Source organism: Xiphophorus hellerii, chromosome 23 (assembly GCF_003331165.1).
Source record: "Xiphophorus hellerii strain 12219 chromosome 23, Xiphophorus_hellerii-4.1, whole genome shotgun sequence".
Taxonomy (NCBI): Eukaryota; Metazoa; Chordata; class Actinopteri; order Cyprinodontiformes; family Poeciliidae; genus Xiphophorus; species Xiphophorus hellerii.
In genome coordinates this window covers 22,025,420-22,052,223 of record NC_045694.1, presented here as the reverse complement: position 1 = coordinate 22,052,223, position 26,804 = coordinate 22,025,420, and the positions used below count along the sequence as shown (strand labels likewise).

The following is a 26,804-nucleotide window of genomic DNA, read 5'->3' as shown; positions in this document are numbered from 1 at the left end:
AAAAATCCTACACACAGAATTAGACCATCTGCTGTTAAAATGAGACTTGATTTGATACTTGAAAAATGAAGTGATTACTACAGTAACTCCCTAAATGTAACATTATTAAAGCTGGAGGCAAGCAAATGTTTTCTTTTAATGCTGCACATGAATATATATGACACAGTCTCACATTTGTCCACACATATTTAGAAACTGTAACTACTTCACAGTGCAACAGTCCTAAGAACGGTTGTAAATGGCATAATGAGAAGTACTGTTGTATTGATGCGCTGAAGGCAGAGTGTGTGAAAGAGCAGAAGCTTCTTAAAGAGACAGAGGCCCAATTTCAAGGCGTCAAATTACAGGAGAATTTTGTCATGTTTAATTTACACAAGATTTTTGTAACAAGTGGAAAATACATAATACTGCCCCTTTAAAAGTTTGATTTGTTGGCGTGTGAGCCTTAAAAGTCAGTCACAAGAAACCGAAAGAGCCTGAATGCAACATGTGGAATACTGTGTACATTAAGGCAAGATGGAGATGCGCTGTGTGGTCTCTGCTGTGTGATAAAATGCCGTATTAGTGTGTAGTCAGACATGATGGGGTGGCCTTGCAGATGTGTGGCACAATCTGAAAATTAAATCTTCCCTTATGGAGGAAATGCAGCGCGTGCTATCCAGCAGGGCCGTCTCTGAACTGTGTCCCCTAAATAATATTAAATAATGGAAGCTGGGCACGATGTGTGATTTCTGTCCAGATAGAAAAGAAAAGAAGGCACACACACAGAGCAAATTTATCAACCAGAAACACTGTTTGGCTGTTTTGGCTTCATAAAAGAATCAAAGGGAGGACTATGATGGGCTCCTGCTCTTCCCTTGCCACCTAAAACTCAGAGCACAAACACTTCAACAGTGTCCATTAACGTGCTGATTAATTGTCAAGGAAACAACATTACTCTGCATGTCGCGGTGGCTTGTTTTACCTTTAAGATGAATAGCAAGGGAAAATGTCAATAGTCTCTGAAGTATATGGATTCATTTTGTTGATTCGCTTTTTGTTTGATCTTAATCTTGTAGTGCAGAAGAGTAACAGCAGGTTACTGAATGGATTTGTATGGATTCTAGTCGCTCTCCAAGAGCCTCTAATGGGGGGAATATAATAAGTGCGTGCACACGCCCACACACACACACACACACACACACATACAAAGCTTTTGAAAAGCATTTCCCCTGCCTTGTGAGATTAAAAGATGAGGTCACTGCAGCGGTGTATCAGCATCTGAGCTCTCGGTCACGATTTGTCTCCCTCTATTGGCTGAATTGTCATAATATCAACTAAAACTCATAATCACAGAAATAGAGTAAGTACTTGCAGTTTCTTGCCAAACTGTTCATATTCACGTTAAAACTGCAAAAGTTTAAAGTATTTTTATAGGATGGTAGGTGTCAATCAACACATAGCAGTTCACAACTGTGTGAGAGTAGGAAATATATATATATATACAGTACAGACCAAAAGTTTGGACACACCTTCTCATTGAATTCAAAGAGAAGGTGTGTCCAAACTTTTGGTCTGTACTGTATATATATTTCTTTTTTTTAAGCTGGAAAAGTGGCTCCAGCTGATGTCTGAAGAAATATCAGAACTCTGTCCAGAAGACTGCAATGAATAGCTAAGATCCTGCCTAGAACCCACTCAGCCCACCCAGGTAAACAAGGGATGGGTTACAGAGGAGGTTTATAACACTTATGATGATTCAGCTTCATAAGCAATAATCAGTTTAATTTCTTATGTTGCAAGTAAAAAAAAAGGAAACAGGGCTGGTCTTATAAATCCTTTAATATATGAAAGAAGCCTTGTAACAGAAAATACAGTGTAATAGACCAAAAAATTTTATTTACATTTCTTTACAAGGCTACACCTCAGAACAGGCATGTACAGAAGACAATGAACAAACCAATACATATATAATAATCTGCCACAAGCAAGACAGTTAAAAAAAACAAACTTATGAATGCACTAAAAGAATATCTTTTTGCTGTCCTGCTGTAAAAGAAGAAATTTGCAGTGGTTTCATTGTGGCTGAGTGTTTGCAAACTGTGTCCATACTCTGCGACGGATCTGTAAACCCAGACAATTTAATAATTCCTGTTTATGCTCGTATCCGCATCAAATGTCACGTCGCGGTGTGGAAATGTCAGCGCTAATAACCGTGGTACTGCTGTTAATATGCTCGGCAACTAATCCGTTGAGCCGTTTCTCTGTGCTTCAGATGTGGGCAGCGTTGCGCACATGGTGAGGTAAGACTCGCCAATGTGTGGTGTGTGTGGCTCACCTCCGTACATGAAACAACACACACGTTATCGACCGCCACTGAAGCAGAAACAAGGGTTCAGAGGGCGGGATAAAGACAATATTTTCAGAACTGGTTACTTACTAAAGAAGTTTAAAGCATTGCACATTGTTCTACCTGCTGAGCCAATGTGTTAAAATGGAAAACAAAACCAGAAAGAAAAAGAAGCAAAAACAAAAAAAAGAAAAGAGCAACAGCTAAATCTTCACTGAACACGGGTCTTTATGTGCATTCCTAAACTTCACTTGTGTTTTTCAATGCAGGAAGGAGACTTGAAGCTGACCATGAAGCAGTAGGTTCATGCTGATAAAAACGTACATTCATGGTATGCCTATGTTTCCTCCTGGGAATGATTTAATTACCCAGAGGGATGGCAGAAGAAATTAGGAAGGTGTTTCACGAAGCAAGGCCATAACGATAAAGGACAGAGGATAATTAGCAGTGCTCTCTCCTCTCATGCTTTCCGCTACATTAGAGGAATACAAAAGCAGAACAACCCAGAGCTCCTGAAAACAAACATGCGCCACCAAGTCCCCTCTGCATGCGTTGTACCCGAGACTGCTGCAGCAAATGAATATGGCATTAGTAACCTGACTACCGAGGAGGTGGATGATCGGCACATCCGTCCAGAAAAAGGAGAGCAGGAGGGCTTTTTGTTCAAGAGAGCTGTTAGTGCAGCAGACCTGACACTACAAAGTTAACGTCTGCCTTCAGCAGCATTCAAAAGGCAGCAGACACCAAGTTCTCCTGCAAGTGGAAGAAGTGTGAGCCACCAAGTGCTATCAAGGATGACTTAAGAGGAAGAAGGATGAGCTCCTCTTTGCGCTGAATAATGTGTCAGATGCCTTAATCTGTGTGAAGGGAAATTAATCAAGATTGTGTAAGAGAAAAGGAGAAAGGAAACGCCTTCTACCCAGATCTAGAGTAGGACAGACTACTTTCAGACTGCTCCTCAACATTTAAAGGCCAAATCCACTCCAGAAATGTTATAAAAATATTAAAAGCGTGAAACAACCCCCTTACCCCCAGTTTGGCCTTTTGAAGAAAGAGAAAGGTAACTTTGAGAAACTTTCCTTTAAGAGCCACTCCTCTAAATAGAATATGCACCTCCACATATGAATTATAACAAAGTGTTAGCAGCATACCTGGAAATCTCTCAGGGTAATTACCAAATGAATCATTGCTTTTGAAATGGAATGTGTCGAATGGATGTGTGATCAATTATTAGTGATGTAAAAAACAGATACAGAAAGTACTTTTGTTTCCTCACCCACCAAAAAAATCTTTCTCTGATGGAAACACTGTGTCACATCATTATGAACCAGCTGGGATGTTGAATAAAAAGGAAACTGTTAACCTCTTTCCCATTGTTAAGACAGATGGGTTGACCAAGGAGTCAACAGCCAGTCCACTTAAGAAGCTGCAGGTGTTGTTTGTGAGCATAAAGTTTGAGGAAAAAATGTGTCCTCTGTTGGTACGTTTCTCCAAACGATAACCAAACAAACTTAGGTTAACTAATTATCAGAGCATCATTTAATTTTCTCTAGAGTAAGCCCAACTAAGGGCTTACCATATGTCTGCAGATACCAACTGAGTATTTCAACTTTTCTTTCATCCATGACATGTGAATTATAACAAACGCCTCCCCAGAGACAGCTTCTCTGAGTGATGGAGTGTTAGATCTCCTCGCTCCTGCTCTGACTGGATAAAACCCCCATATGAACCTTGACTTTATAGATTCAGGTTTGAACTGCAGACTTTACTTCGCCTATGCTTGTTTTGTATTTTCTTTTCCTTTTTCCATATTTCTCTATGTAGAAATGAATATATCTGTCCTGAGCAACAAGCCTGAACACAACTTAAAAATAACATTCCCAGAAATGATTATATAATGTTTTAAGAAAGACAAATAAGGCAATGTGTAAAAATATGCACTTTGAATGTATCGACTTATGCTTCCTCACAGAACACTGCAGACCTTTATCACTGATTACACCAAAGACAACATCAGTTTGAACTGAGAGGAGTCGTTAAGGTGCGTCGATGTCCCAGTCGAGGATCTGTGACATCCGATTCCAAAAAAATGTTTTGTTCTCGTCTTTCCAGTTTTCTCTCCGCTGTTTAAAAATACATCAGCGCGGCAGGCTGCGAAACCGACGTGCTCTGATCGGGTGGCGTTTTGAAGTAAGGTAGCATGTGGGCGAAAGCAACATGTGACAGGTACACGCAGCAGGCGATCAGAAGGTGCTAAGATATTTATTCTACAGACGGACTCAGTGGAGCGGGAAAGTTTTGGGGTTGTGTTCACAGAATACGAATGCCTCTCATCTTTCGGGCGTGTGTGCATAGCATTCAAAATGCAAAGTGTGTATGTATCCAGCCCTCTTAGATCCTGTTTGTCACGCATCAGAATGACACCGTTACAACCAGAGACAATAGTTAAAACACTGTGAATAAAGGACACAATTATACGCTGACCTGGTTAGAACCGAAACTGTGATCATGACAGGATGGCAAAATATGCAAAGCAAAGTCGTAAGAGCCAATCATCTTTTCACAAACAAGAAACAGAGGAAGCATCTAGAAATGACAAAATACTTTCCAAATCCACTGCGTGAGATCTCTCTTTCTCTTCCTCTCTGGGTTACAGCGTTACTGAGCTAGTAAAAGTTAAAGCAGCATTCATGTTAAAGTGAGAACAGCATGTATTAACTATTCTACATTAAATTTAATTCAGACAAAAAGACACAACAATTCAGTTAAAGATAAAAGCAAATTTCAATGTTTAATCTTTCTCTGATCTCTCAGTTCAACTGGCACTTTCAACAGAAAGAGACAATAAATTCACATTCTATCTAAAATGGTATTTGCATTCCAGAGGAAATCTCTCGTGGACAGCTGAAATTATTTGGTCTCCATTACGACTGGTAACACCAACAGACAGAAGCGGTTTTGCAGTCGGTGCCCCATTAAAAAAATAGAATAAAATCAAACAATGACTTAGAAATATAAGCATCTATCTGTAAGTGGACACAAAAGAAAGCACAAATAAAGGACATCTTTAAACAACAGATATTAATGCAAAGGACAGATTATAAGACAAAAGTGGTCAAATAAGTCGAGAACAAAAGGCCCCAAACCAGCAATCCCACGTCCCAAAGGAATGCTCAGATATAACCAGCAATTGCTAGCATTAAACCCCTTTCCTTATATGGCACTGACCACACCAAGCAACTCTGTAATAAAATAAACATCCATCAGAGAATCAACTAATGATACAATCGCTATGGTGCAAACAAGGTGACTCCCAAAGAACTATCCCTGTTTTACTGCATCTATCTTCAGCGGAAAGAACATATCTTCAGCCAGGTCCTGAGGTATTATGGAGCAGACAGGAGAAATTTACTATAGGAAACAAAAACAGGAACATAATGGCACTTTTTTTTTTTACATTTGAAAATAGAATATAACTGTATCAATACCACTTAAAAGTTGCACAGAGAAGGGAGGAAATGACATACACATGGCCCCCCCCATGAGTACACAGGCTGGCCAGAAGTTTGACCGCCATTTTCTAAAACAAGATGTGGAGATGAATGCATAAAAAAATAAAAACAGTCTTTGATGCTTGACCTGTAAAAGGACCTGTCAGCTTTCCTCAGTTTATTGATTTTGTCACCTTACTTCCATCCATGGCTTCCCAGCTGACAGAGGGTCTTTGTACATAAATACATTTGTCCAAGAAACAAAATCAGACAATAATAATAATAATAAAAAAGAAAAATAATAAAAATCATCTCTCAAGTAGGCAACTCCGTCTTCTTTTTGGACATTTGGGTTAAAAGTTGTGAGGTTTGGTTTGCATTGTATATTTTCTTTCCTCATATCAAGTGTCACTGATGAACAGGAAAAGGAACTTGTTGTTTTTGTCTGTATGCAAGAATGTTGGCTCTCCATCCACATCTGGACGGTACCAAGTGTGCTGCGATGACCTGGCCGGGGCATGCGGTGCGGGGCTCGTGTCACCAGTTGGCTTTAACAGCTTTGACATCACTTACCAGGTTTTGAGCGAGGCAGATGCCAAAAATCTGGGGGGGGGGGGGGGGGGGGGGGAAGCCACAGGACACATTTGGTTGCAAGTCACAACTTCAATACTAAAAACAGCTGGAACAGTGTGATAAAAGGTGAACTTTAATCAACTGAAAATGTATTCGAGAAGTGAATTTATCAGCAATTCGATTTAGCACATCCGTAGAAAAACTGACAGACCCCCAGCTGACAGTCATAGACACTCGGCATGAGTAGGGTCAGCCACAAAGGGTCATTTATGAAGAAGCTGATTGTACACAGAATACTGTATCCAATTATTTTTAAAGGAAGTTAAGAAGAAGGGAATAAAAGTGTTGCGTTCCTTGTGCTAAATCATTCCTGAACCAAAGACGATGTCAGAACAAGCTAACCTGGGCGAAGGAGAAAAAGCACAGGACCTTTGCTCAGTAACACTACGTGCCCTTTTACTTTTGCATAACTTTTATATTTTACTTGTAAATTATTGCCACACAGTCTTGAGGAAGAGTGGAGAAGCACAGAATCCAAGTAGTTTGAAGTCCATTCAGTGAGGATTTGGGAGGAGTTGGTCCACTGGTTTTATCAAGTCTCAAGACAGTGTAGCCATCTACTAGGACATTTGAGACATTTTCAGCTTAAGTCTGGGTCCTTCTTTTAAATGACTATGGTATGATTTTGACTGATGCCAGCTAACTAGCCTGACCAAAATCCCATTGAGACTCTATGGGGTATTGTCCAGAGAAAAATCAGAGACACTGAAATCGACACTGCAGACAAGCTGAATGTTTCTATTAGACCTCAGCAGAGCCCCAGGTTGATTACCTCTATGCAACGCTGCTGCAAAAAGTAATTCATGCGAAAGGGGCTCAAAATATTTAAGTACATATATTATACATTAAATGGTAGGATGACATGCCTGGATTAAAGATCCAGATTTTTCTATTAATATTATATTTTTGGCGAAATTGGATTTTTGGTTTCCATTATCTTCAAATGATGATTATCTAAATTAATAGAAAAAAAAATATCGAAATATATCACGCTGTGTAATGAATGTATATGATGTATAAGTTTTACTTTGTGAATTGCATGATTAAGCAAATTGGCTTCATAATGATATTCTAATGTATTGAGGTGCTATGGGATACAACTTCCCAACTCTATGGGATTGGGGTTACGACTGCTTGTACTGCAGAGGCCTGATACAACATACTCTCACCACTAAGCGGCAGTAATGACACAAAATCACAATGCATTTAGCTAGAGTTTAAACAAAACAAAACCAAACAGAATTCAGAAAAATACAGTGGCCACCTACAATGAATGTTTAAGGGGAAACAGTGAGACATTACCTGTAAAAGTGCAGTGCCAACAAAGATCCCAGCGACAACAATCAGGTTGTCCTGAAGCCACTTCTCAAACTGTCCCACACAGCCCTTGGTGTAGATGTATTTCTGCCGGTCAATGTCCTTTTTATTCAAAAAAAAAAAAGAAGAAAAAAAAAACACTAAAAATAAGTATAACATAAAACTCTGCACTAACATTTTTTAACTAGTGGAGTCAGATTTATTTAAACATCTGAACTCTGACTAACAGCTGCTCCAAACAAACACAGGAAGCATTTTGCCCAATGATGCCTTCACTGTTTAAGATGTAATGCCACAGCATGAGAGCTGAGTCATACTTAATGATTTCCACATAGCTAGGACAGTTTGGAGAATATGAAGCCAGTGTACACACATGCGCACGCCCGCACACACACACACACACACACGCCTGCTGATGGCCCTGCCCGGAATGAGCAAACAGTGGGAGCCTTTTCCCTGATACCGGACAGATGGTTGTCTGTGTCATCACATTCAGCCCATGATTTACATTTAGAGAGAGAAAGCTCAAGGTGTAATTTACTGCTGCCATGACACCAAAAAGGGGGGTAAGAATAGGCGCCTCCAGACAAAGCTTCCTTTGTGACTTTGTCAAGTCAACTAGGCAAACTCTTTGTTCGCTTGCAAAACCCAAAAGCTAGCTCTCAACCAATGAGGAGTCAAAAGACGCTCCTGGCTACCAATGGAAAAGCAGGAAACACAATGTTATTCTGCCTGTGAAGCTATTTCGGCTCTCTGCCTTTCTTCTTTCCCCGTCCTCCGCATGTTTCCTGCTCTTCCTCGTTGGCCGCCCTGCGCTTTCCTGAGGCAAGCTGCACAGGAACTCTGTGCACATCCCTGATAGTTTCACTGGTCAGCACAGGAGAAACGGAAAAAAAATGAATCCCTACCAACTCTGTGCTGCAGTTTGCCTAGCAACAGCGATCTTTCTGACTGCACTGCAGTGAGTTGTAACCACCACACCCACACATGGTGGGAAAGGGAATGGACTGGCATAACCCACAGAGTGGCCAATTACAGAGTGGAGTTAGGCTGCTCTTTAAGCTAAAACTGGAGCCTAATTATCCCTGTTAGAAGAACAATCTGTTATTAAAAGCATGGAGCATGCATGAGAATCTGTGTGATTATAAAACCTTTATATTCTCTCCATCTGCTAGGCCTGCTTTTTTTTTTTTCATATGTACAAATCTATATTTTTGACTCAAAAATATTGACAATCCTTATCTTTCTTCTTGAAAGCACATAACATAACACCTGAATTGACTACCTTTAATTAGTTGGTCAAGTTAGACAAGTTTAAATCATTGTTAAGAATACAGAGAGCAGGCGAGATACGAACCCCTTGAAGTCGAACGTCATAACCACACTGTGTATTGATGATATCCTCCTAGAGAAATTGGTGGGAAAAAAGCACAAAAAGGATTTATTTTAGTAATTTTGATATTGCATTGTTGTTTTTTACTCAAACGTTTGGATCTTTGCTAAGTTTGACAAAGCAGAACGAGCAACAAATGACTTTGAAAGTGTTTATTAGGTATGTCTTGATCAAGGCTTTTTGCTCCAGATATTGATCTAACTAGCAATTAGCTGGAATAAGATCTTCAAAATATGACAAACTTGAGTAAAAACACAAAAACTCCACGGTTTCCACACAAAATAAATAATAATAATAACAATAATACAAATGTTCTTGATCATGAGCTAATTGGTTTTAAATAAAACTGGAAAGCAACAGTTATTACCATTGCTGCTAACATACGGAGATAATTAGTGTCTGATTTAAAATGTCATCTCTGCGTTTGATATACAGACTTAAGTAAAACAAAGGAGAAACACCTGGTAAAACTAGCTGTATATTTAAAGTATTTGCTATGCACATTATTCAGCACACTATTCAACATTTTTGTCAGCTGAAAGCTTTTATACAGGGAAGTATTCCCAAACACCCACATTTGATTTTTTTGGTATTTAAGTAATTTAGGAGGGAGTTTCTGCTGATATCCAAGTTCCCATATTTTTTCAGGTGATAAGAAACTTACATACCTTTTTGTAACATTTGAGCACAAATTATAAACTTTGCACCTGCATTTATAGCAACCTAGTCTTATCTGTAGATTTGACAAATAATTGCACACTCCGATGCAGGAATTGGTCTTTGGAGTGGGATAAAGAGGGATCTTTCCACTTTTATCTGTGGAAGAACCACATTGTTGGTTCTGTACAAAGCGCTTCAGCTTTCAACAGATAGGTAACGACTGGAGAAAGATGTTGCATCTCGGTGTTTACCAGTCTTGGCGCAATAGCTCTTCATTGAACAATCTGCATCTTTTTATTCTGTTATTTGTGAAATATTGGTTTGGCTCTGAATAATCATAACAGGAGAGCTCAAAACAGAAGTATTTGTCCAACCCTTAAATGAGACTTAATTTTTAAAGTATGCTGCAAAATGGCGCTTACAAGTCTCTGAACATTTTTATTGGAGGGTGCCCTAATTGACACAAGAGCATTTTCTTCACAGATGCCTGATGTCATCAAACACAGCATGCATGCATCCATCCATCCATTTATTTATTTTGTGGTGATAATGAATGACTCACAGCAGGATTTTTGATACAACAGGAGAAAGGGACTCCACAGCGTTCTCTGCTGGGATTCCTGTCAGTGCAGTTGAAGTAGATGTTCTGGTTCCAGTCGTCAGGCCCATGAGCTCCACAGCACAGCCACTGAGAGAGCAGAAACAACAGGCTCTGAATAAACTCCCTTTTTCTGATCTAAGCTCTCCAGCTCAGTTAGAAAGGCAGCTTACTAGGGCGGGTGGGGACTACATCAAACTCCATGAATCAACCACAGATCTAATCTCTCTTACAATACCTCATGACAGAGCTTGGAGTTTACACATAAGAACCAATTATCCAAAATTTGTCATTCTTGTAATTGGATAGCGATTAGAAGGAATTACAATAATAATAATTATGAGATTTTCTCCAAAAATGCCCTCACTGCTAAGTCTGATCTAGAGTCGCTTTTAAAATGTAAAGCAAGGTTTCACAAGAGGAAATTTATGCTTACAACATGCAGATGAGTAATGCCTGAGGGATGTAGACAGGTTTTCACATGAATTTTAGACAGCAGGTGAGGCAGGACTCACATATTCCTGGGTAAAGTCAATTAGATTCTGCAAGTCGATGTCATCGCGATAAGCCTTGATGTTATTATTGATGAAAAAGTTTAACTGGTCTTTGATCCAGTCCTTGAAGACAAAGGCGAGGATCCCCGCAGTCAGCTCCAGGAAGAAGATCAAGCCGAGGAACACGGAAAACTGGAGAGGAGAGGACAGGACACAGAAAACAATACGTGCGTCACATCACACAAGAATAAACGCGTCGAATAAAAATGCACAAATTTTGCTTTGACGGTGTTTTAAAACAAATGAGCAGGAAAGCTTTGACGTTCCAGCATCTTTTATGTGGCGCCTGAACTGATGTGACAAGCAAGAGTGCGGCAACAAAGCCTGCAGTCCCTCAGGTGCCGTTACATTATCCATTTACAGTAAATGCAAGAGACGGGGCTGATGATAAATGCACAAAAGCCACATTAGCTCCTCAGTCTGACGCCTGACTTATTGCTGCTAATGGACATCTGCTGGAGTTAGTAGATGCTCAGAATCGCAGCCAGCAATGAGGCAAATTTGTCTCAGTCAGTCACATGCTGTTATCAACACAGCCAACCCCAAATAAACCACCTTAATGGTGATGCGATGGTCTTCAATATAAAAGATAAAAAGCCAAGAAAATGCCCAGAAAAAAAATCTTGCAGTGGAAAATGAGACTCGTTTCTTTCTCATTTCTTAATGCTTTTCTTTTTTTTTTTTTTTCATGGATCAGAATTTATAACATATTTATGATGTGTAACCAACTCTGAGCATTTGGCCTCCTGTGAGTCAAAGTGACACCTGCTACCCAGCCTCGGCACTGGTGCGAACCACACATCTAAAGAGGGGGAGGTGTCAACTGGTTCAAATGGTGTCTGAGCTTCAGAAGCAGAGAAACAGCTTACAAATTTAAGCAGGAGGGTGTTCTCTCGGAGCGCTCCGATGCAGCCGGCGAAGCCCAGGATGAACATGACTCCTCCCACCACCATGAAGAGCCACACGGGGTCAAAGCCCCCGAGGTCGGTGATCGACGACAGATTTGACAGCACGCCCTGAGGGAAAGAAAAGACAAAAGTGAGCAAAAACTCGAAAAAATACAAATTTCCTCCATCACCACAGTGATAATGTATAACCTTGATAAAAGTCTGCATAGCTATAAATTTTTTAAGTGAAGTTGACGTTCTGCACTGTTAATAAAACACACAAAAGGCTAGAAACATGTTCAAGGATTGTGATTCTCTTCTGTGCATCTCCTCTTCATAATGAGCGATATACATAGAAACAGTCACAAAGCCAAGGATTGTGTATTAATTTAAAATATGAAAGAAACAGACAAGCCGCTGCACCTGCAAAGGTATGTGGTTAAAGCTCCTTCTCGACTTAGAACAGATTTTTATTCTGTTTCATGGTGTCGCCACTGCAGAAATCGCATTTTATTTTTGCAGAACACCAGGCTATATGCCAAACTAAAGCCCTCGCTCTTCTCCTTCAGGTGATTAAACATGGGTGTCTGCGTTAGGGACATTTATTTAAAGTTTGCAACAGCTACACCTTTACTTAGAGTTTAGAGTGACAAAGCTATTAGGTGCTACTACAGTGACAGAATCATTGGTTACTGTCATTCACAGAGATTTTGCTGCAACAGGAAACCCTTTCCTCACTGTGATGATGCTGATGCAAACAGGTGTAAAACAGAGATTGTATTTGGTGTTTTAACTTCCTGTCTGTGTGCTCAGCACTCAGTACACCATAGGCACGTAGCTTAGTTTATAAAGCCGTCGGGGATGGACAACTAACGGGAACCCCAACAAACTTGAGCAAATTGTTGACGACTCATCAAAACAGAGCACACTAAGCTAACCAAGTCGCAGCCAAACATGTAGAGTCAGATAATAAGCCCAATAAATGTGGGTTGTAAAAACTATCGACACATGCACACAGTCTCCATTTCATTGCTGTTATATTCTCTTGTGCAGACACGCACCGCTTTATTTTCCTCTCTTTCCTTTGGCAATAAAATTTATGTAGCAAGTGTGCCCTTCACTGTGATTTTTTTAAATCTTTTAAATTGATTACAGTTTTTGAGTTAGCCTAAGCAACTTGCAAGTGTGTTTAAAATCTTAAACTTTGCATGTACTTCACATAAATCAAGTTAAAAATCTTCTGAGGTTATGATTTTAAAACAGTTTTGAATATTTTTGCTATCTCACACACCATTGCCACCACAGTGTGCCTATTTATACTGAAGAAAATTACATGTTGCTTTATTTTAAGGTCGGATGTCAAAGTAGGGAGCCACTGAAATTAAATGTAAACGAAAACACCCACTGTTTGCTTTCTTTGCCACAGTCTACAAAGAGAAAAAAGCACATTCTATGAAATACAACAAAAGAAATAATACAAATGAAATCCTATACTGTCAAGTTAATATGTACTGGGTAAAGGAAATGGTATATGAAACAGGCAATACTGCTTTCTTATGTTTTTTATATCACTTGTGGCAGAATGAACTGCCTTCATTAGAGCTATAGCACACAGCCTTAAACAATAATGTGTCAGGCTCCAAGAACTGAGCTTGAAACTAATCACCTTAGTCACTCAGACTCAGATTCACCATTAGGCCTTTTCAGCCTGTGCAATTCATCATGCAACCTAATCCCTATAAATTATTCACACTGCTCCACAAAGGTCCTCCAGTGCAGAGCTATTTGCACACAGTTCATGGCCACACATTGCTAATCGGTACACACGGCCACGCTGTTGCAGCATTTACAGAGCACACTGGTATAATTTCTTGCTAATTAAAGAGCAAAGTGACTGTTAACTCAATTGGAAGAAGTTTTGCAAGTTGCCACAACTCACTGCTCATTAAAGGTTAATGGTAAAAGATGACCTCTGTGTTCTTTACTCTGTGCACAGAAAACAACAAATGTTCAAATACGTGGTTTTCCTTTGGTGGACATTCAGACAACATGTTTTCAACTTCTGACATCTTTGAGTCAAATCAGTGTTATTTTAATTCCTTCTTTTCCCTTTTCCTAGCTCAAATTTCCTAGGCATTGAATGAAAAACTAAATGCTGAAATCAGGGATGCAGAACCAGATAACCAGTTTCTAAGACTACATGAAGATAAGTAAGATAAAAATCTTCAGATAATCTGCCCATATATACATTTTATACAATATTGCATCTGAGCCTCAACACAGCAGCAAATCATATCCACAGCATGCAGAATCTTGAGGAATTTTAGTTATGCTGTGGTGATAATTTTGCTCGCTTACAGTTTGCATTTGCGAGCGTATGTTTATACATACCTTCTCCGCCCATGCCCACAGGCCTATACCCAAGAATGCAGCTCCTAGCAACTGTAAAACAAAGCAGACAGAAGACAGCTCCACTGTGAGAGAGGAAAAAAAAAACATCCTAAACATATAACAATTAAGAATGCATGAATCAGATTTGACTAGAAATAAATGCAAGGCATTATGTACAGTAATTCAGTTGGGAAGAGTTTCATAAAACACTCGTTTATCAGGTCTGTTGTGGGATTGGTGTAATTTACAGGCATGTCTCTAAGGTAAGGGAAGCGGACAGAACAACTGCCTTCAGCACTTTTTAACTATGTTAAAGCAGATTTATTCATGTCGCTCCCTCCCAACACAGCTTTGCAAACTCATATTTTCTGCTATCAAGGCAGTAAGAAGTAATTGGAAGAATTGTCTGGTTTGAAATGATCAACATCATCCTAAAATTTGCAAATACATTATGTACAGATTATAAAGAAAAAACTGGGGGGGGAAATGCCATTGCAACCAAACATGTCATTATCCTATTTCATGAACCCCTCTAGTGTTTTTCCATAGCGTTTTCTTATCAGCTGTGAGTCATTGTGTAGCTTCGCAGTCCTGAATACAAGTCTGAACTTAAACTTGAATAAGATAAAAACTGCTTTGAGGGCAAAATAAGTATTTTTCGTTACAAAACTAACTTTGGTTTACTTTTACAATACACTGAGCCAAATGCACGAAACAAAACTATAGTTGCATGTTTTACACATCCACCCACACGCTCGCTCTGCCTATGTGAACGATGCTGATGGAGGTCGCTGTGAAAAACAAACCTATGATTTTAGCGACTTTTAGCGATAGGCTTCCTTTGTTATGCGTTTCAATATTGCAAGAGTGACAAATATTGCACCGGCACTGTGGCTCTCTCCATCACTTTAACAGGCCTGTCAGACCGGAGCCAAAGTGAGCCATGTCTGAATGATTGAATGCCACCGCTTTAACAAATAAAGCCATAAACGCTGCGTGTCTCATGTCTGAAAAAGTGATTTTAAGGTGCTTTACGTCTCTTGTTAGAAGAGGGAATCATTGCAACTGCAGGGTTTCCTCCCCTCCCCGAAGCTTTAAGGCTCTGTGAGTATCTACTTTAAAGCTTGATCACTTGACTGTTAAGCAAAAACCTTGGAGTGCTGCTCCGCCAACATTTGAAAGAAAGCGGCAAAAGAAACTCAAAACTTACTTTACCACTTTATGCTAACTGTCAAATTTAGACAAACATTAAACCTGTTTACAGAGTATGCAAAGCAGATGTCACAGTAAATACTTGTGTTTTTTTTCCACTCAACTGCCGAGTGGCCACAGAACAGCATTCATACAGAGCAGATTTATTGCTTCTGCAAGGCAGTAGTTATCAGACATTTTACCAAATAACTCCTTGATTAATCTGGAACACCAATATGTATGTGTTACATAAGGTTTTTCTTGAGTCTTCCTTCTTAAATCGTCAATAGTTGTGTCTGGGGCTGGACTGCTGTGTGTGTGCATGATGACTCAGAAAGCCACATCTACCGTACTTGTATAACCAGTGAAGACGAGTTAGGTCAGCAAGTAAGACTCCTTCAAGACTCCAAGATGTCGCAATGTGCAAACTGGCTGCTGATTGTCAGACTTTTGCACTAAATCGATTTAAGTTAGTGTAAGCTACAGGCGAAACATTTGGTATCTAAGTTTCAGTTTATAGTTCGTTTGTTTAAAACCAGAATGAGCTCTGTGGGTTTTTGGGGGGTTATTTGCTGCATGAGCAGACTATGCTTTCACCATTTCCCACAGTTCAGCTTAAGATATACATTAATATTACAAGACCACTGCTGAATAAATGTTAACAAAACAGAAGAAGAGTTTTGCATTACAATTGAGAAACTGTAAAAACAATCACAGTTTGGATATCTTACACAAATCCTGTCGTTGCTAAAGCCAAGAAAGGTTAATTTGATATTAAAGTCTCAGCCATGTTAAAGCAAATCCTTGCTTTTTATAGTAAAAATGTCCTCCCAATATTTAGGTGTATTTGGTTGTATACCATGATCTATACAAATTTAATTTATGGATATTTTTTTTCAGAAAAATACTTCAAAAATATCTGAAGTATTTTTCAGCACAATTATAGCCAAATATGTAACACATAGGCAGACTTAAATTGTGTTAAACTACCTTGAAGTTTATTGAACAGAGTAAAAAAAAACTGACGCCGACTTATTGGGTTAAAACAACAAAAAGCGATTGCAATGTTAAAAATGACAGCCACAGTAGAAGCATGGTTGGGTGGATGTGGTTCTTGTGTAACAGTTCTGGTGAAGGGTATGGCGGAGCTGTATTTAGAGAGAAAGTGACAGCCAGAAAGAGCCAGGATCCGCAGGCAGACACCAGGTAGCAGGGATTAGATTGACAGATCAGAGGCTTTACTGTTTTTAACACGTGGCGACCTGCAGCTAGTTTAAGTCAGACTGTGACAGGGAAAGCAACACAAAACGCTCATCACATAGCACCAACTCACACTTAACCTTGTTTGACTTAAGAGGTTAAAAAAGACAGATGCCGTTTTACTCAGTATAAGTTGGATAATAGTTAAAAAAAAAACCTCTAAGGTTTACTTGGGATTCGAAAAAAAAAAAAAAAAAAGAAACAGGTTGAAGCCAGAGGAGGAAACAAAACTGTCTGATACAGCCTTTCTGTGTGGTTTCTGCATGTTCTTCCTGTATCTCTAAGGGGATTTCTCATAGAGCTTCACTTCTTACTGGTTGCTTGTCTCCTTGTTTCAGCCCTGCTCAGATCCACCTGTTCAAATTCCTTCACTCACAGGATAATTAACATATTTAGCATTAGGGCAGCACAAACTCAGGAAAATAAGTAACTGCGATGCTATAGCAGAAAGTTGTGATAATTATTGGAGATGAGAGACCCACATTTTTCTGACCAACTGACCAGGCAAGTAGTTACCAATATGCAGTGCATTTATGCATAGCACTTGCAATATGGAGTCCGATGAATATAGTGCTCAGGCGGTCAAACTGATATTGTGATGACAATTGTAATTCTATACATTGTGCAGCTCAACTACAACTGTGGTTTCACAGAGATGCTTTGCAGTTGCAAGACAAAAAAAAAGGGTGAGTCTTAGTTTAGAAAATGATAAGACAGGTAGGCAAAACAAAATGCTCAGGCCATAAAAACAGAAAAAAAAATTTCAACAAATTTGCAGGGCAATGGAGCAAAGTCCATCCAGTAGATTATGAACACACGTCTTAGATTGTGCTCCATCTTATCAGGTAAAAATACTCAAACAGGAATGAAGCTAATCATAATCAAAGCTGTTTTGTATTGTTTTGTTTTCCTCCCAAGTTTGCATAAATCACAACAAAAGCATGAAAAGAAAAAAAAAAAAAACAACATTGTGAAGATAATAATATCACCTCACCCTACCCGTGGCACTAGAGCAAGTTCTGCAGAATTATGACATGCAAGTTAGAAAGCCAAATTTTAGGCAGGCATTAGTATTGTCACCTTTTCAGTCATGCAGATTTAGCACAAATTACTCTAATGTTAACTCTTGAGGATATATTCAGTCCTTCATTGTGACTAGTTTTTGTGTTTCTCGTAGACCTCCCCAGTCGACAAGTGATATTATTCTCTTCAATGGGAAGAACTGCATAAAACACCTTTTAAGGTGTCCCCTTTTTCTGAATTTTGATCAATTACATAGTTAACAAGCACACTTTGAGAACCACTTTCAAAGTGGACAGAGGTTTTAACAGAATTAAAACCAAAATGGTGTTTGCTCGAATCATGTCTCAACAAAACTTGTGTTATAAGGACAGATCTTAATACACCCTCACGATCCCAGTAGCCAGTTCTAGTTATATGCAAGTGGCAACATTCAGTGCTTTTCAAGCCCTATCTGCAAATTAAACTTACCTCGTGGCACAAAAAGGTTGGGATTGAAAGGATTTCAAATGAATGGAACAAATGAAAGCAATCTGAACCTGCTTTTGAGCATTGCCCACATTACTTCCTTTTATCAAAGTTTCCCAGAGTGTAATGTGAGCCCCTAAGGTTGAATTTAGGTCAGAACGACTAAGACACCACAGCACTAATGCTACTGGAAGGCAACAGTTCTCCTTATTGATTGTTATGACAGTCTTTTCCAATCACCTCTTAACAGTTTGGAAATGAATGCAAGCAGGAAAAGCAGTTTTTCTAATCCATTTAAAAATAAGACTCAGTCTTTGAATATTTATCCTTAAACTCTGCTGTAGGTAATTCGGATCTCCTTTGTCATTCTGTTTTTATCACTGTACCTTTGTACTTTATCACAGAACAAATAAACCCTGGAACAAGATGTTTTTGTAACAGCTTTCTTATTAAGGCTTACGGATCATTTCCAGAAAGTTCTGACTAATGCTAGTGTCAGAAGCTTGTTTTCCATGAGGACAGAGATTCTCAACACATGAAAAGATTCCTCCTTGAGCAAAATCATCTTTTACCTCAACCGACTGAAAGACATGTCTCCAACCTCTTTGAAACGCACACTTATCTAAATGACTTGTCTGACTCAATAAAATGCGCTTAAATATTTGTAAAGTTTTTTTGTCTTGTTTTTTAACCATAGCATGTCTATATAAAAGAAGTCAAATGTCAGATTAAAGTTAAAACTTCTCTGAACAGAAAAAGCTTTTTTATAAAGATTTATATCTTAAGTTTTGCTAAAAATTGCTGTCATGTAACAGTTGGTACACACTGTGCGACTTGTAGAGATCACAATGTACAAGCTTGATACTATGAGAAACTGATACTAACCTGAGTAACACTGTATTATGCAAGATTTAGTACATGAGAGATTTGTTCAATTCTTGCTCTAGCGCCACAACTAATAAATAGAAAGCAATCTCTAAAACTGGAGTTGATACAGTTTTTGGCAAAAGTATTCACACCTTTGATATACATGTATATTTTTACAGTTGGTCTCATTACAACCACAATCCTTGAAGTATTTTAGTTAGATTTTCTAAGGAAATAATTTAATATGTAGACCCAATATTGTTTGGTGTGGATTTGCATCCAGCCATGTTTAACTTGTTACCCCTAAATAAATTCCATGTAATTTGTAATTATACCCCATTTGCACTTAATTTAAATACAAAATAAATACAGCTGTCCGGTGAAGACTTCATAGTTGCTAGAAAACATTAGTGAACAATCACCCCCATCAAGACGACTGGGGAACAAAGCACAATTCATTTCACCCTCCAAATTCTGGCAAACAGGAAGCTATTGCTGAAAGCCGATGTTTCAGTTTAGGGATACAACTAACATGTCGACTAAACCTGAACTTCTTTGATCACAAACGCAAAGCTCTACGTGTGGTGGAGAACTAACCCAGCACCTCACCCTCGCTGTTTATTTATAAAACCACTTGTGCTTTTGGTACCCACATCACACACTTGAAAGTTCATCAAGCGACAAAATATTTCAATATGTAGTTGTAATGTGATGAGGCTGTACAGATACGCAAAGTATCTTGAATTAAATCCTGCTCCAAAGAGTCCACTTGTGACTGGTTCAGCTCAGGTAAATGTTAATACCAAGGGCTAACATATTCAGCTCCAAATTGGTCTTGACGGGTTTGTTCCCAAACAAATGCATTCACACGTGTCCCTCGATAGCCTTCCACCTGCGGGAGATCATCCGATGCGCACTGTGGCATCAACTGTGAACACACAATGTGGAGCTGTGGAGCTGCCTAATGGCACTCTGCATCCAACCAATTCGGTAACTTGGTTACAGCTTAACAAGCTCTTAATTACAGCATGCAGAGCTTCCACACATTTCAGCAGCTCAGGCAGAAAATGTGATTAATTAAATAGATGTGAGGAATGCATCTATTCAAGGGACGAGAGAAGGTGTGTTGTTTTCCGGCGTGAATGTCTGGCTGTCTCGGGCAAGCAAGAGGAGAGGGGGAGAGGAGAAAATTCACTGAGAAAAGCAGCACTAGCGTGAACCCAGCAGAGTACTTATGGCCTTACAATCATTCTCTCTCAATTTAGGCAGTGTTTTCAAGCTTGACAAGATTGCTATGAGAAAAACAAATGGACTGATTTAAGAAGAATAACCCCCGTCTCTATCTATTTGAGCAATGCACGAGTCTGTCTATCAAAATCCGGCTCTGCAGCTCACGTACAAGTGGGAAACATCTTCTTGTTATTATCAACGGAAACAGCCAGCGAGCTGGAACTTGTTCCATAGTTTCACACAAAGCGCAGATACGAGCCTGTTGCCTTGGCCTCAGTGTCAAACTGAAAGAACACAATATGAGTCAAACACAACACCACAGCCCTCTGACTCAATATTTTCCACTTGAATCCCCAATCCAATTGAATTACAAAGCATTTTTATTTCAGGCAAATCACTGCGTATTCGCACACTTTTTTTCTACGCAAGACTTCGGCTCATGGGATGTTTATCTAGTTCATATTACCTCAGTTTTACGTAATGCAAGTGTGTCAAAATTCCTCAGTTCTTAAGGTCTTGAGGTGAGGGTAGGCGATGACAAACAGGAAGAGAGCATCTGTGTTCCATATATTTAATGAGTCAATTAGAACATATGCATAATGGATGAAAACAAGAGCCTCACACACCACCAGTGCCTCCCTTTCAAGCTGGTCTTTGTTCTTACCATCCCCTCTTTGTGAATTCGAGGGTTTGCGAATGCAGAAAAACAATGCTGTCAAGCAAAGCCTGAACACTATGGCTGCGGAGACTTTAAAAGAGATGTTTGAAAAGAGCAGAGCTGTGTAGCATTCAGGCCGTGTGGCCTTTTCTTTACAACTGCGTGTGGGAAGACCCTCCAGGGCAGACAGACACACCATTACTTCACCCAGAGACATTATACCACACCAAGCTGCACGGAGGCGATGCAGGGGGGGAGTGAGGAAGGGAGTGATGAGTCAACCTAAACAGAGAAACTTTTCACGATCGAGAGGGATAAAGATGGTGGACGTGTTCGTAAGTCCCATCACTCAGATTGGTAGTAACAACACTAAGAAATATATTAAGCAATCAGAAACAAATACTCAGTTAATTAGCTTATTTATTTTTAAAAACATTGGTATTGTACGACATATTGATCTAAGACCTTCTAAACCGCTATACTGCCTCTGCTAGGGGAAACTGTAAAAACTAAATCAGAACAATCACAGTAAATACAAGCTGATGTGTTACAAGATTAGTGGCTGATCAAAAGAGAAATTCTCAAGCCACTTTATTAGGTACACCTCTTCAATTGCTTGTTAAATATCAACTCCACCAATCAACTCAGAAGGTTTAGGCATCTAGACACAGTGAAGATAACTTGCAAATGATCAAACCATGAATCAAAATAAGGCAGACGGAGGATGCAATAACTTTGTTGGTGCTGGGCGGGCTGGTTTGAGTATTTCAAAAGCTGCTGATGTGTTGGATTTTTTAAAATTTACATACAACCATCTCGAGTTTACAGAGAATTGTCTAAATAAGAAAAATTATCTAGTGACCAACAGTTGAGGCAACAAAAATGTCTTACTGACGTCAAATGTCAGAAGGCTGGCAGACTGATTCAGCATTACAAAAATGCAACAGTGGTTCAAACAACTACTGCTTACAATAAAGGCATCCCGAATACCGTCTCTGAACACGTCAATCTCTGAAGCACCAGAAAACCGTACTGGCTGCAACTGCCATCATCTAAAGACAGGACACTGTGGCTGCACTTTCCACAGTGAACAATAACAAGAGTGGAAAAATATTGCATGGTCCGATGAATGTTGGGGCACCTTAGTACAAATTGTTTGTTTAAGAGCCGCAGCCCAGGTTAATTTTGTTGTTGACACTGTCCATCCCTTTAAACCCACAAAACCCATCTTCTTATTTCTATTTTACGGATATTTCACAGCCATTCCATGCAAGACAACACAACCAACTCCAACTCTATGCAAACTGGTACACTGAACATGACAATGAGCTCAATGTACTCCAATGGCCTGCAAAGTCACCAGATGACAATTCAATAAAGAAACTTTAGGATGTAGCAGAATGAGAGGTTAGTATTACAAATGTGCAGCCAATAAACTTGCAGAAAGTATGTGATGCCATCATCTCATACCAAAATCTCAGAAGAATGTTTCTGACACCTTGTTGAGTTTGCAATGAATTTTTCATGCAGCTCCGAAGGCAAAACGGATTGCTGCCAGGTTGCTAGTTCAACTGGTTGTACCAGCAACTTGGCAGCAATCCGTTTTGTATTAAACTACACAAATACATGTTCTTACAGGCAAAATCAGCCACTTATTAGATAAAAAACATGTATAAAACAAACTTCAACCAACAAAACAAGAGGTAAGACTAACAAGCTAACTTTACTTTAAGATATTACTTTTTATTAACCTACATGAAACAAGGAAAATTCAAATTCAAACAAATTACCAAGCTCTTCCTTTCATAAATGGGAAACATTTTGAAGAGTTCATTTACATTAGTCATTCACTTGGTCACATAAATGAAAATACGCTCAGGATAGAAAAAGTAGTGAGTAAAAACACAGAATGTGCTAAATAAGCTATAACAACGTTACTGGGTTTATCTTAAAAGTTTTAAGCCGTTTTATTGTCATTGTATTAAACTTGGTTTAAAATGGTTCCACCTGTATCAGAACAACCAAGATCTGTAGCTTATCGGTTATGTAAGAAATCATTAATTAGACAAATCAGAACAGTAACTGGATTAAAAGACAAATTAAATGCTTTAAAATATAGAATAAATGAATGAATACAAAAAAAAAATAATAATACAAATCAAACATGAAAAAACATTTGTTCAACACCAACGGTCGTTAAGTTGAGGTAGCTTTACATTGATATAACTTTTTTTTTTCTCAATCCAGAAGCACTTAATGCTGATAAAGTGAAAGTAAACGCCAAAAACTCATTGAACTTACCCAGAATATAATGTTAAATCCAAATAAGAAGTATTTAACGCAGCAGCTGACTTCTGCTCCCTTTAAATGACGGTGTTTTCTGCTCATTCTTCCGAGGAATAGTAACGGCGGCTATCTGGGAAGCTAAAGTAACCTACAGAGATAGGTACTTCGAAAGCTCAGCTAAAGCCGCAGTTCCCGAACTACTCCCATTGAGGTTTGTTGTCTCCATTAGCTGGACGAAACACAATTTACTCACCGGGGTCCACTGGGCAAGCCAAATCAAACATAAGTCACTTGTTATCGTTCTCCTACTTGCTAGGCCAGCTAGCTCTCAACTTCTACAGTTAGCGTTAGCGGCTAACAACAACAACCTAACTAAGGCACAGACATCCATCTGCAGTTCCCCTGACATTCAACGGGGAAAAAAAGGCTTTTTATTTCTAAAAAAAACACCCAGAGACAGTGTTAAAGCAGGTAACGTCTCAGCTCGACCTCCCTAATGTTATCTCATCTATTCCATCGCCGCTAATAAGAGCCTTCATCTTTGTTTTCTTTTTTTTTTTTCCCAGGGAAGCAAGCCCTTGCTGTCAAACGACAAAAACCCACTGTGTTTGTCTTGTGGCCCTTTTCACCTCAAGAGCGGCCTCTTGTGTCGTCAATGAAGGTTTTTTCTCACTGAATTGAGACAAAATGTTCTTCTGGCTCATAATCTAATATAGCAGCATTGTATTGACCAGGGAAAAAAAGTGCTTCATTAAAGATGAACACATTGCAGGCATTATACTGAACTAATTCAAATGTCATAAAAACACATATCCTCTGTTGCTATATTAGTAACATAATTTCTAACCATGTTATTTATCATGCCTGCCATTTCAATTATAGAGGTAGTAAAATTATGTTTCTGCAACAAAAAAAGGTGAGTACAGGGCCACGTGTAGAAAGTTTCCAAAAGGTTGGTGGAATGGTGGCACATTAAAACAACCTAGACAAAACAGAATTTCATTAGTTTTATAATGCTGTCATTATTTTATTTCTTGAGTGTCATAGTACAAAAAGTGCCATGAAGTAAATAAATAAATTCATTGTAACATCCACCCTCCTAGCTAAAATTCGAATGATTTAATGAATGAATGAATTAATATTATGCTTAATATACAGTTATTCCCAAAATTATTCATACGCCTGGGAGACTTTATATTTACAACTGTTTCCATTAGACTAAATACTTTATTTCCGATGGAAAATGACACAGACAACTTCTAAGAAGGTAAAACAACGTAAAAAAAAAAAAGTCTGAGTTTTAAAAATGATGTGGTTTTATTTAAATGTTAAGAGAGGAATGGAATGCAATTTTTTTTACCCCTCTCTACAATCAATGGGAAAGTAATCTCTTCTTAAAAGTCTTTAAGATTTTACGTTTCCCCTTTTCATCGCTAATCTTTAGCTTTCTTGCCAGGTTCTCTATAGAATTAAAGTTGGGACTTTAATGTGCTTTGTTGTGACATTGCTTTTGTGACACTTTTGGGATTATTTTTGTGTACATAGTAACAATATTTGAATTTAACATTTATACTTGTATCTATTGGTTCTCAGCTTCACATTTGTCATAACGGGACACAAACACATGTAAAAAATATAATGAAAGCAAATGGGCATGTGCACAATTAACAATTACCTGCCAAGGTACTGACAGTAAGTCAGATTCAGACTTCGTTTTGAAAAGTCTGGAAAACTATCCAGTTTAATTTTAGCATATGATGAGGAAAAAAAAAATCTGGAAACATATTGGTATTTATAGATTTTAGTCCACATTCTATTCCCAGAGTGAACAATTTAGCATTTCTGAAAAAAATTAAACTTTTCAATCAGAGTTTTGATAGTAACATTTCAGTATATTAAAAATTTAAATACAATATAATCTCATTAGAGAAAAAGGTACCTTAAATAACTGTTGTTTTGTTTATTTAGTTAATTACTTACTTATTGCCTTTTCTATAATCTGTTTTTGCAGCTTTTGTTTCGATTTACCATACTGTAAAAATACAAACTGTAACTTTATTTTAAAATACAACAACAACAAAACAATTAGCTTGCATTATAAAAGAATAGCTTAAAGTTGCAAAAATAATCTAGATTTTTATTTATTTGGACATTTTGTACTGAGAAATGCTCAGATATTTGAATAAACACAAACATTGGTTTGACTTGATTTTTTTTTTTACCCCAGCAACAAAGAGAATATGACGCTATTAAAAATTTGACTTGTTATTTAAGTATATTTTCTCGTATCCCTAATGTCTAATGACCACACTTTAAAATTACGCTTTGTTAGAAAGGAAGTAGATAATGTTGAATGTTTAAAGTCATGAAATGCTCAGAGTTGTGTCACGGGGGCATGCTTGAATAGCGTCTGCTGTAGTATTTGAACTTCAGTCTGAAGTCCTACAGATGGCAGTCTTTGAACCTGGTTTAAGTTTTCTTTTCACCTCTGGATTCTGGTGTTGGGGACATGCCACTCCCCAAATCATTTGCTACAAACATGGCGAACTGACAGTGAACTCAGCTCAAAGCTATAAAGTCAAAGAAATGTGTCTTTATAGTCTCATGAGGGGGGCCATTATTGATTTTTGACTTTGTTTAGTGAAAAAAGTGCATGTGGTTTATTTCAGTTATCAAATTTATGTGGAAATAAAATAAAAAGGGATTTTCAAATCATAGACACTGCAGTATTTGTAAAATGTTCTATCAGTACAAACATATTACATCATTATTTCATAACACTGTTATCATTTATGCTAGGTTATTCCCTGCTTTTGATGACAATCCACATGGCAGCTGGAGTCTGACCTTGGTCTTGAGTAGTTATATAAATATATACACAGTTATAAAAAATAGTAATAATACACTCTTTGAGTTCTTTTCAATATGGTTTTAATAGTTTTGTATATCAAAATAAGAAAAGTGAAATAAACTCTACAATCTTCTGTAAAACCAACTTCGAATGAACTTTAAATATTTTATCCATTAAAGCGTGATTTGTAATTAAAACTAATCATAAATGGTTGGAAAATAACAATTCCACTGCCTGCAGGGCAACCCGTGACTTACAAATTCTCTAATACATTTTATGATGTTTGCAGGCAAATCATTTCAGTCAGTTTGAGGTGTGGACTGACTGAAAGGACTACAACACCTTTGTACTATTGTCTATTCTGTATTAATAATTATTCTTAATTTTAATCTTATGGTTATTTATTAAACAGAGTAGTTAGTTAACTCTGTGCCCATAAGATGCCATGATCCTGATACTTGAAGATAAACTCAAATTATTAAAGTCCATTACTGTGCCTGACACATACCAGGAAGTATTTCCATACAGTTCTGGGTTTTCTCAGAATATGATGCTGTGTGTTGTGGAAGCAAATCTCCTATTTGGCATCAGTCCAAATAACTCTACTTGCAAGCTCAATATTGTACAAGCTTGAGCTGTGCTTGTACAAAGAAGAGACATCATATTTTGGTAACCTTTTAAGATAACCATATGTTTAATGTAGTATTTTCTTTTTAACTG

At 38.3% G+C, this 26,804-nt stretch overlaps 1 protein-coding gene across 2 annotated transcripts; it reads right to left on the bottom strand.

The window, feature by feature from the left end:
- Window positions 1–1,803: 1,803 nt before the first annotated feature.
- Window positions 1,804–23,803, bottom strand: tspan17 (tetraspanin 17). Of its 2 annotated transcripts, none has more exons than XM_032554575.1 (8): window positions 23,249–23,803; window positions 14,254–14,304; window positions 11,845–11,991; window positions 10,937–11,107; window positions 10,386–10,511; window positions 9,128–9,175; window positions 7,756–7,872; window positions 1,804–6,423 (listed from the first exon to the last, which is right to left on the bottom strand). In XM_032554575.1, the coding sequence occupies exons 1-8, from the start codon at window positions 23,333–23,335 to the stop codon at window positions 6,358–6,360; spliced, it is 813 nt and encodes a 270-aa protein (XP_032410466.1). In that variant the 5' UTR covers window positions 23,336–23,803; the 3' UTR covers window positions 1,804–6,357. The 2 variants fall into 2 exon arrangements, with proteins under 2 accessions (XP_032410466.1, XP_032410467.1); XM_032554576.1 differs by having other exon boundaries at window positions 23,487–23,803.
- Window positions 23,804–26,804: the final 3,001 nt, after the last annotated feature.